Consider the following 12,115-nt stretch of genomic DNA (forward strand, 5'->3'; position numbering starts at 1 on the left):
AATGGCAAATAGGTATATTCAAATATGTAAGTACGATAAACACGGTTTATGGATAGATATTCGTAGTAAAAAAAATAGAGAAATTGCGTTTTGTGGATACTGACAGTGTTTGTATAAAGGGCCGGACGTTTGCTTTATTGTGCCTGTTGGACATCTTCATAGCGTTTCAAATTCCCGCCACCAACTGAGCGCAGAGAAGATTTTTCTTTTTATAGAGTGCAGATATAAATTAGTCTAATCTTTTATGGGCCAAAGAATAATCATTTTTGGCCGGTACTTGTTTATATTGTAAGTTAAGAAATATTTTTGTTGAATGTGTTTAGTGAAGCGCGAGTGAAGTGTAGCATTGCTCTATGTTTGGAGATATTTTACAGGGATTTGCGTTTCCCAGTAAAATCACAATGGTTGACCATGTATTAATAACTTTTGTTGAGTAGCTGCGCTTGTGATGGTAAAGATGTTTTGCTACTTTTGTTGTCGCCCAGTGGGAATAGCATATAATTATCTTTATCTGGACAAAATCAATCGTTTTTATTGTGATGAACATACATAATGGTCAGACATTATATTATAAATTTCAATTATTGCATTTTAATATCGGCGAAATTATTAGTGAAGTTGTGTGGAGCGTTGGAGGACATTAGGTCGAGGATTAGTGGTTTTAAGAAAAGGTGCGTTCCATATGTTATGATACCTAAGCAATACCGACTCAATACTGAGCTAAATCTGTAAATGCAGAAATGTAACTTTATGAGCCAGCATGGAATACCTTTGTTGCAATGTCGGATATAAACGTCTTGCATTCTAATACACTGTACATGTATGCTATACTTATATCAATTGGCATTATGTCAGTCATGGTTTCAATACGTCTTCTTTACTTTTAAACAGTTGGGAGAACTTAACTGCGGTAAGTAATTTCTGTGTGTACTCACGAGTGCTTGATAGACCATTGATGTCTGGTTTTCAGTCAGAAAGTTTGTTCCATACAGTGCTGGGACATGTCATATGATATATATATAGTGAAGTACCTTTCATGCCGTGTAGGTCATCAGAAAAGATAGAACTGCGTATTCTAATAGTATTTACATATTTTCTGTTCATAAGTCATCATTTAGGTAAGACTGTTGAAATCAATGATGGATAATTGTTATGGACAAAATCCAAATTTGGGAAAACTACTAGAAAAGCTATATTTGTTAATGTTACATCATTTATTTTATTAGTTTGAAAATTTCAATATATTACTTGAAATTGAATTGATGGTTGCTCTATTGTGTTTGGATTCCATAAGAAGGACTTTTTTTATGGGTGTCACTGTTCATAAACATATATAGTGGAAATGATTTGTCAATAGACAATAGGCTATGATAGCTAGCTAGCAAATATTATCTTCTCAAACAGTAATTTTAAACTGCTTGATTGTTCATTTCTTGCCATTGTTGTAAACTGCTTGTCTGAGGAAGTCTGACTTTGGCCGAACGAAACGTTTGCATTTGTGTTAGTGTGCAGCTGGACTCTTTAGTTGGATAGAGTAATTTTGAAGGCGCCTTTATCTAGACAAACTTTCGTCTATGGAAGATATTTAGATATCGGGAATTGTGGTGGGTTGGATAAGTGTTGTGACAACCAATGCAAAAATGTAATATGCTTCGAATGTAGGCGTTTGTATATCTAAGAATTGAGAATTTGCTAGTATCAAATGCCGATTAGTCATTTCATCCCTGGGGCATTGTGATGTCACATACCGATACATAACAATCTTATGATTCCAAGTTTCGAATATCGAAAATATAGATAATTAAAATTATGAAAAAATGAAAACAATTTAATGCAAAAGAAAATTTATTGGAGTATTGTGAAAAATTTATTTTAATATTCCATTTGTGCACAAGTTTTTCAGAAATGTGATCAAATAACCCATAAACTTAGCAGTAAATTATCATAACTTTCTATTACTTTATGACAATACGGCAAAATATCAAGTAGTAATAATGTTGGAAATTGGTAAATATTAAGCTACCGGTTTAGAGATTTGAACGTCTATGATTTATGAATCAACGAGTTAAAACGTGGCACTCGAACTGCGAGTATTTATAAATGAGAGAAACTTTTTGATCGTCGAGGGACTCTCGTCATTGCAAATATGCAGCTGTTACATTGAGTCGGCTCTTTCCTCTATTGTGTTTCCCACATTACATCACATGCACAAATTATAATGCGCCACAAACATCAAACTGATCTGAGATTGCGCTTAATGTTACAATAGGAATAACAGATGAGGAAAATGGAACAGAAAGCGAAGAATACACATTGGTAGAAAGATTGGACAATTTTCAGTATAGACACAATTATCCTAGCTTTTATTTGTAATAAATATGTAACTGTTGAGAATTTGCAACCAAGTTTGATAGTTAATAAAGCGTAATGGAAAGACTTTTCTGCATGTGTGTTTTCATATTTAGTTTGCTCTATCTATGAAAACTGTCAGGTTAAAAATGATTTTGATTAAACTTCACATCAGACACTGAGGGACAATGGTATATTTAGGTGTGAGGTGACATTGGGTCATATCAACCTACCCTTGTGCTTGGTTAAAGCCTGTCTAGAAGCAAACATGTCACACAACCCATAAAAATAATATTGGACAAAACCTTTGTATATGTTATGTTGAAGATTTTGCATTAAATATCCAGTGTAGAATGAAATTATTATATTAAGGATGTTAACCTTTGTGAATACGTTGTTGTTGTCGCTTGTTTGAAGCCTTATTCACAGGAACTATTTGCTTCATAAGTCATATATAATAGTCATTACAAAAATACTAAAATCTAAAGTCATCAATTGTGAGGAAATAGCATTTGAAACCAGTGTTGTTCCTAAAGCCTTAGCCGAGTTAAAGACCATCCGAGTTTTGAGTTGAGTCCGAAGTCGAGTCAATCACTCGATTAAGTTTCACTGGTGGTTAGGTCGAGTCATACCATCTCAATGACTCGAGTCACTTCGCTTTGATAAAGGGTGAATAGAGTCCAACTCGAGTCGAGTCAATGACTCCGACCTCCCCAACACTGTTAAAAAATTAACAGTATGGAAATTATTTAACAATTTTGGTATATTACCTATTTCAGAGTTTCTTAGATATTTTTTTATCATCATGATTGTTTGTCGTTTGTTGTTTTTTATTCATTTTTTATTCATCATACTATCAACAACAATATATCAAACTGAAGCTCAAGATACTGAAGGTAAAATACTTATTTTCACAAAATTTTATTTACAGTATTTCAACTCGGTTTTGATAGTATTATCATCTTATCATGCTTTTTAAAATATTCACCTGAAACTTTGTTTGAATTTTGGATATTCTTTTCTATTCCTTAAATTATTTCAATATTGTATCAAATTGATAGTGCATCATGTTTAGCATTAGAAACACGCTTGGCATCGCAGATCACAACTTTGATAAGAGTTTGCCAGTTCAAATACTGGGGGGGGTAATTATGTGCAACGTTATCTTTGAACTACTGGTCGGGCATCTGAAACAAGTAACTGGATAACTATTGCCATACCCAACATGGACAGGTAACTAGATGAGGGTTCACCATATGATAAGCCGTCTTATAGACAACTTTCCTCTCCCTCAGTATAAATATGAAAATTGTATTCTAAGCAATATGCTGTGCTGGTGTCATGTATAAAGATTCATATATTCATTTTTCAGATAAAGATATTTGTAGAGCTGCTTCAGGATGGGCGTACTCTGCCTCATCCTCTTCATCAGGAGCAGCTGCGGCAGCAGGAGGAGGCGGGGGAGGGGCGTCGTCAGCATCTGCAATTTGTATTCAAGCTAAAGTCCCCTCTGATTGTATAAGAGCACACCCAGGATGCTCATGGTGTGCACAGGCTGTAAGTGGGGAATATTGAATTACTGTTAAATTAATGTCAAAATTATTATTTTTTTGATTGGTAAAAATAGTAGTGAAAAACTGGAATAACCATTGACTTACTTATAATACTTATATCAAAATTCCTTTTCTTATCAGGTATTTGTTTAAATACCAGTCATGCTTGAGTTTAACAGCTATTCCAGTTAGTCGGTATGCTATCGAGGAATGTATTATCTAAATTCATTGATCTGTGTCAGCACAGAGCTCAAAATGAGTCTATAATATATGCTTGAATAACAACTAGCTGTTGGTGGTATGTATCCATGTAAGTTATTCAAAAGTCAATTAGTCACTGCAGATTTTCAACATTGTAATATCTGATACATTGACTGTCTATATCACAAGTAAAATAAATATTCACATTCAAATCAATTTACATTTGACATCATAGTCATAGTCAACTTTATTTTTTCCAAGCAGTAAAATAATAAACAGATACAATGCAAAAAATATGCGAAAAGCCGCGTGTAACCAAACTTGTTTATCTAGCAGCGGATCCAAGGTTCTGCTATCTAATTAAAATTTAGAAGATCAAGCCAACTTTTGGTTGCTTTCATGGTCTTGTGTATTGTACTTCGCTTGTCGATACAAATGGATTGTATGTACCTGACTACTGATCCATCTGTCTATGTTAGTGTAGTAATTCCGAACTTTTTTTGTTGCATTCCTCCTTTTGATAATTTTGAAACTATCAATTACCATGCATCAATTACCTGACTTTTAATCATTTTATAATATGTTAGCCAATTTCTATTAAAACTTCTTAATTATAATTTTTTCAATTTTTTTCCAAGGATTTTTCTGGACAAAGATGCAATGTAGAAGGCATACTCCAATCACAGGAATGTAGTAAAATATTTAGCATAAAGTCAGAATACACAATGGAAGTATCAAGCTCTTCGAGTTCATCACAAAGATTCAGCACAAGAACTGGAGAAGTGAGTGTTACTTGACTTTTTATGTAATTTATATTGTTTTTATAAGAAAATCGTGCATCCCTGCAAAGAAGCAAAGAATGTGATCTCTGAGTGCAGTTAGGGGTGACTACCGAAGTGTCAAGAGCTGCTGATATTATAAAGAATAATAGTGTTGTTGTGCTTGTAAATATCGATTAAACCAACACTTGAATCGGTTCAGGTTGAGATAATCGGAAAAACAACTATGAGGTAATGAATTCGACATAACTGAGGTTCTTGGAAAAATCTTTAAGCCCAAATTTTTCGTGTGTGATGGGTACACTGAGAGTAATGTCAGCTTACAGCAAACCCAGTATTATGAAAGATATTTTTTTTGGGGGGGCCATGCTCCAAAATTAAAAAAAAACATTTATTATAATATCTATAAAAATAAGAACAACAATGCAACATTTCATAGATGGAAATAATCTACTTTAACAGGGCTTTAGGTAAGCAACAGCTACTGTTACAAATTGTAGAGCATTTTTGATAATTAGGTTACCAAATGGATTTAGAAAACCACATGGTTACCATGTTTTTCTAGAAATGATTAAATTTCACTGCGTGGGTGATGATTGTCTATTAAGTGATTCATGCTAATGCTATGATTTTTATGTGTCAATTGTCCTTGTTTTAAGGTTACTTGAATTTGAAAATGATCAGTTTAATATTTACATTCCAGCCAACTGTTTGTGCTATTTAGATTTTGTTTTACAATAGACTGATTATTTTGTCATATCGGTAATGTATTACCATATTTAACTATGACTAATGGCCAATATTTTGATATGTCTTTCGTTTGTGTCGATTGTATAGAAAGAAATGTTTATTTAACATTCAGAAAGTATAGTGTAGACATTCTTGTGAAACCACAGGTGTATAATATTGACCTCTTTCGCAATCACACCACAATGTCTTGCTGTAAAAAAGGTTTTGGAAAAATGACAGTTGACCCATAGTGCTAAACATTATTGTATCCTTAATCACTCTGCAATGATTCTTAGTGGGAAAAAATATAATAGGGGACTTGACTTTTTACTGTTCAGGAGTCTTTTTTTATATCTGGTTGGCTTTGACTTCCCTGTCGTCTCAATACTTATACATATAGAACGATTACTGCCTGACTTTAAGCCAGGTTGATACTAAATGCTATTTTTCTTCACATTATTTAGCTGTTTAATCCACTTCCCTCTTACCTGTGTTAAATATGAAAGCCTCAAGCCTTCAATTATATATCTCATAATCAATGACCTTTGCTTTGATTCATCTTTAATATGAATACTTGAAATAATGTTGTATGTATGCTGATATTAAGGTTATGCTACCAGTGGCCTAATTTCATCTTTTTTGTTAATATAATTTTCGTTTTCATAAATTCCCTTGATTTTTTTTTAATCATATAATAATACTTTTCAAATTGTTTACTGGTTGTTTGCTATTTATCTTATATAATATATTTATCTTCAGGCAAGAATCAGAGTTGGTGACACAGTATCAATCCCATTTTTAATATCAGAACCAAAAATATATCCTGTTGATTTTTACTACCTTATGGACGTCTCACGTAGTATGTTGGACGATTTACGAAACATCCAATCTCTCGGAACACAACTTGGTAAATATGACTTTTATTTTAGGTAGAGAATGACTTGGATTAAATTGAAATTTTTTATTTGTTATACATCTCTTGTTCATGACTTTTACAGGGAAGGGGAACAACGCATGTCATGAGATTAATAACTTGAAAGCCTATTATAATTGAAAGAGCATTCCGCGGTTTCTCCCAGTTATTTATATCTGGCCCTCTTGTATTAAAGGTTGCACACCCCTCCTGCCTTACATCATGGGTGAGGCGGTAGGGTTGGACATTGAACATGAGATCTACAGTATATTCTGCAATGCCAACACAGTTGAAATACTTTAACTGACAGGTCATTACATAGGTCCCTGCTGGATGCTCACATTTTGTTAACATGTGGCGTTAATTGTTAGGAATCAGGATGATATCGTTAAGTTTTCTTATAAGATTTCTTCTCTCTTAAGCTTAAAATGAAGTCATATCTAATACATTTTTTGCAATAAGTTATTAAGGTATTTTGTGCTGAAATTTCTTTTTTTTTTAGTCAAAAAATTGAGGCAACTGACACAGGGAGGTGAAGATTCAGTTCGACTTGGATTTGGAAAATTTGTTGACAAAGTACAATCACCAATGACACAGATGACTCCTTACAAGTAAGATAGTTTTCTAGAATTTCTTTTTCAATTGTCTGCTATGTTCTGGATAGAATAGGAATTTGTCAATATTCATTCTGATAGAGAAATGACGATGTGACATTATAATCTTAAGGTAAATGTAGATATCAGCCTTATTGTTTCTGGTTCATGGATTATATAGGGTGTTGTAACTGGAATCTTAAAAAAGCTATTACTTTCATAAATTTTCCTCTTCTTTGCTCAACTAAGGCTGGTACCATTGTGCGAGCTTCACATCTAATTATTTTGACGTTTCCATCTTGTATTCATTTCAGGTTGATCCATCCATATGAAATAAACACAGATGCTCCGTTTCTATTCAAAAATGTTGTCAGACTAACATCCAATATTCCAAAGTTTGAGGAAACTCTGAAAAAAGAAAACGTATCTGGAAATTTGGATCCACCAGAGGGTGCATTAGATGCTATGCTTCAAGTCGTGGAATGCAAGGTACTTTTATATATCATATTTTATTTAAAAGAAAAATTACTCAAAACAAGTTCGCACACACACTCAATCAGGCAATAAGCAGATTGCTCTCTTTGTTTTATATTATTAGGCACTTTAGCGGACATAATTTCTGCTATATTGTTGTTGTTAGTGGTCCTATTTATGTTGTTGTTGTTTGAACACTAGATTAATTGGCTTTCAGGATTCAAAAGTGGTCATTATTTTTCATTTCTTTTTGACACCTGTGGCCCATCCTTCTACCAGTAATTGCAGTTTGCTTCAAATTCCATGTGTTTCCTCCGTGTATTATAGGAAACGTAGAACATGGAATAAACTTTTCACACAATTCTATGACACTTCAAGCTGATGTTATTACTCGTTGACCAGTCCAGTGATGGACTTACCGTACATTAAGAGCCATATGAGTACTTTAGATACTTGGACAGGGTTAGTGTATGAAGATATTCACTAAACAACATAATGAAAATATGCACTTTTTAAATTTTAATTCTACGTTTTGTGCGATGACTTTGAAAAATATTGAGTTTAAATATTATTTGTTTCTAGCTGTATTGAAGAAGAAATTTCATTTCACGAAAGTGCGAATATGTATAAGGAAATATTATGTGATTTTAATGACATACTTTAGCTTATTATTGCCCTATGACTTCCTGTATTAACATTTTCCGACTTTTTCTGCTTTTAATATCATTGTATTTTTATTCAAAGTATATTGTGCTATGCTAGTCATGATAAATGGATTCGGCATTGTCAATATGGTAAATAAACATAATAGTTTGGGATATTTATAGGTAAGCTGCCTTTCCATTCATACGTATACTTTCTCACACATTCGAAGGGTGTTAGGTCATACATTGGGAATAGTTATTTGGTTAGATATTACCGAATCTAATCTCAACTGGTAGCCAGAAGAGAGATCACTTTTCCAAAGTCGATGAATCCATATTTTCTACTTTCCCTCTTTCTGAAAGGATTTGAAAATTTGCATATTGAGTGTTCTACCACCCTGCTTTTTTATGAACCCATTTTTTGACTTTCCTCTCCACTAAAAAGATTCAGAAACTTGCATATTAAATATGTACCCACATCTTTTGTGAGTGAGTTTTGTGGCATTCATTTTGAAATTTTTTCCAGGACGTGATTGGCTGGAGAGAAAACACATTACGTCTTCTTATGGTTGCGACCGAATCAGCTTTTCATTATGCAGATGATGGAGCAGGATATTTGTCTGGAATTGTCAAAGCAAATGATGGAAAATGTTACACGGATAAAGCCACTGGAAAGTAAGAATTTTTTGTCAGATTTTTCTCAGATTCATGTTGTGACAGACTTGATATTTTTTGTTTTCAATCACATAAATTGGATAGAATGACATTTGTTAACAATGGGTGTATAGCTAAATGAAATATACACTTGCTATTAAAATGCATTCATTAAAATGCTATTAAAATAATATACTTCAGTGTTTTTACCTCAAACATGTTTTGCGGCGAAAAAGCAATTTTAATGACAGTGTGGTGTTTAGGAAACAACATTCTACATATTTGTCTCCTTAAGTATTCAAAAATAGTTTCTTACGTTATGCTATACCATCGTTAGTAATACACAAGATACGACTTAAAACTGGATTTTTTTTTAACTTGAGTCATGTTGTGAGATTATATTACAAGATTATGGCTTTATTATTTGGATTTATTTTACTCATATTATTGGTCTTCACTTCACGCTGAAAATTATTTATCATAAATTGAAGAACTTACAGATCTCGAGAGATATATACCACACTGGTAAAAAAATGAAAAATACTAATAAAATATGAGATTATTGGTCGAATCGAGTTATTTTTCTCTTTTTTTTTAAATATGGTTTACTAAATTCTTGTTTTGAATTTTGTTGTTACCTGAGCCGTAGGATGCCTTGGGGCGTAGTCACGGTTACGATATTATTGATTTTGAAGATTTATATTCATATCTTTATGCTGCATTACAAAATGTTCAATGATTTGATACTCACCAAAAATTTGTAAAACAATGTATAAAACCTTTACATACTCGACAACTCTCGACCCTGTCTCAATTTCTTAAATTGATTTAATATAATCAGATTAAAACAGCTTTGGTTTACAACTACTGGACATGTTGCTTTCAAATTTTTAGTAGTATTAGTTTCACCATGAAGGCAAACATTTCATATTTTAATGTGAACTCCTGTGAGTGGTTTCTCTATCCCAAAATGTGCCGTTTTTACTGAATTATATACACTTGCGTACGACATAGGTACAATTAAGGATACTTCTGTTTTCATAATGATGCATTGTTTTTTTGTTTTACTTGGTCAATTAAACAACAGTGCTAGCTTGATGCATCTGATTTTTTTCTTACATCTTTGAATTTCATGATTTTAGTGAATTCTATTAGCTTCACTATTTTCTCATGCAAAACAAGTCAATTTTTTTATTTTATTTTATTTATATCATCTTATAAACTCTTTTACTCCTCCAGATACACAAAAGCAGAAGAACAAGATTATCCATCAATAAGTCAAGTTGTCAGAGCTGTTGAAAAGAATTCAATTACACCCATATTTGCTGTCAAGAGTTTGTACTCCAAACTTTATCAGGTATAATTTTTATATCAAGTATTAAATCTCAGATGCCAAGTGGGGGAATCCTGACTAATAAATGGTAGTCAAGGTCTGACTCATTACATTACCGTACAAAGATGGTTAAGGGTTTTGCAATCCTCTCGCATCTAATTACATTCCACAGGATTCTCAAACCGTCAGGCTGTTAGATTTGGACAGTAGAAGCAATTTTCAATAATTTGCTTGGATGACAATCTGATTTTTCTGTTTTATTCAGTCAATATCAGATGATTACTTCAAAGGATCAACTGCTGGAGAACTTTCGGATAAATCTGAAAATTTGTTACAACTTGTGGAGGAAGCTTACAACAAAATTGCCGGTAAATTTCTTTTACCGTATATATTTATATGAGTAAGAGAGAAAGGAAAGCTGATAAGACCTGTAATCTGGTATTACCCAATATTTTAGATTGAGTTTGGCAATGGATAACCAGTATTCCACGAGAGATTTTTTACTTGAAGTTCTTCACCCAGGGTGTAACTTAGTTAGGCAATGTTGAACTGCGAGGAATGCACTCTTAACATATCGTCAGATATCATTGGGTTCTTGTACAGAGTCTTCTTCAGAGCAGACTGCATGAATGAGCTTCATACACAAAAAAATGAAAATTTTGTTTTCGTCCCCGAAGTGAAGTATTAAAATTTTTTTTAGTGAGTTGTTGATAATTTCAAACATTGACTCTGCATAGACGAAAAACAATAAAACATCTTTATCATATAAAGTATTTGTGTACCAGTCCTTGTCGGGATAGGGAATAATTAACTAATGGCAGTTATTTGTTTTTGAATGTATTAGTCAAATTGCTCTATTTTTATTCATTTTGACAAATAATACTTATTCCAGGGAAGCAAGAACTTGTTACCAATAATCCGAACGATACAGTGTTGTGTCCTTGGTATACATGGTCAGTCGCTGGTAATGCACCTGCTACTCTGTCAGTTGATGGTGCCATTGTCGACGGATTGGAGTCTGGTACCAGCGTGAGTTCGCTTTTGTGTTGTTATATGCCATAAAAATTATTTAATCGTTTATTTCTGTCACAAAATTTTTTAATATCAGAATAGATATTTTGAAATTTCTGGGTATTAGTTTCATAAGTTCTGTATGGCAAAATGATTTGATGCTTTTTGCTGCTGAAAGTGATAATTTCGCAGAAAAAAAATTGAGTTTTTGTGTTGCTAAGCTGTGTTGGGTAGAAGTCACTAACGCCAAGTTGTGGGTTATCCTAGTCACAGCAAATATTGAAGTTGTAGTCTCGATTCAGGTCGAGTAACTGCATTTGTGAGTCACAATGCAAAATTTTCTTCGATTTTCTTTGGTAGTTAGTCGAGTCTAGTTGACCCATTTTGCTCAGAAGACTTGAGTCATTTTGAATCGTTGAAATTAATAAATTCAGGCTTTTTAACACTGAAGCTGGGACTTTCATTTTTTGAAATAGTTTTAATTTTTATTTTACGGTAGGTTGCAGTATTCCAGTCTTTAGTGTTTTTTTTAGGTTTTTTTAGGTTTTTTTAAATAAAAATAGCAATATTTTCTGCATCTGTGAATGTGTGTACCCATTTGCAGACTTTTCACTGTAACAATCAAATTAAACTTAAATTTTTCCAGGTGAATTACAGCCTTTTTCTTTCTGCAAATCGTGGTTCATGTTTAGAAGGAGGGGAATGTGGTGTTGGTAACGTCGTCATAAAAACTCGACGTTATGATGACAGGATGACTGTGGCTACTACCGTACTTGGAGCATTTGATTGCGAAAAGAATGTGGAAGTATGTTTATAAATACTCTTACTGTAGTTTAGAGCAGATTCTTCTTTATTATGGTATGTGGCATTTAAAATTCCGCT

The 12,115-nt window shown here is 33.0% G+C and overlaps 1 protein-coding gene across 4 annotated transcripts in view; it reads left to right on the plus strand.

The window, feature by feature from the left end:
• Positions 1-3,128: 3,128 nt before the first annotated feature.
• The window catches only part of LOC120348632 (uncharacterized), a 54,801-nt gene continuing 45,814 nt past the window's right edge, over positions 3,129-12,115 (plus strand). For all 4 annotated transcript variants that reach the window (XM_078117371.1, XM_078117373.1, XM_039418802.2 and 1 more), the window contains exons 1-11: positions 3,129-3,245; positions 3,722-3,906; positions 4,742-4,885; positions 6,371-6,518; positions 7,027-7,135; positions 7,432-7,606; positions 8,762-8,910; positions 10,129-10,246; positions 10,488-10,590; positions 11,115-11,251; positions 11,880-12,038. In XM_078117371.1, the coding sequence (XP_077973497.1) occupies positions 3,155-3,245; positions 3,722-3,906; positions 4,742-4,885; positions 6,371-6,518; positions 7,027-7,135; positions 7,432-7,606; positions 8,762-8,910; positions 10,129-10,246; positions 10,488-10,590; positions 11,115-11,251; positions 11,880-12,038 (1,518 nt within the window). In that variant the 5' untranslated portion in view covers positions 3,129-3,154. The remainder of the gene's footprint in view (positions 3,246-3,721; positions 3,907-4,741; positions 4,886-6,370; positions 6,519-7,026; positions 7,136-7,431; positions 7,607-8,761; positions 8,911-10,128; positions 10,247-10,487; positions 10,591-11,114; positions 11,252-11,879; positions 12,039-12,115) is intronic.

This window comes from Styela clava, chromosome 1 (assembly GCF_964204865.1).
Source record: "Styela clava chromosome 1, kaStyClav1.hap1.2, whole genome shotgun sequence".
Taxonomy (NCBI): Eukaryota; Metazoa; Chordata; class Ascidiacea; order Stolidobranchia; family Styelidae; genus Styela; species Styela clava.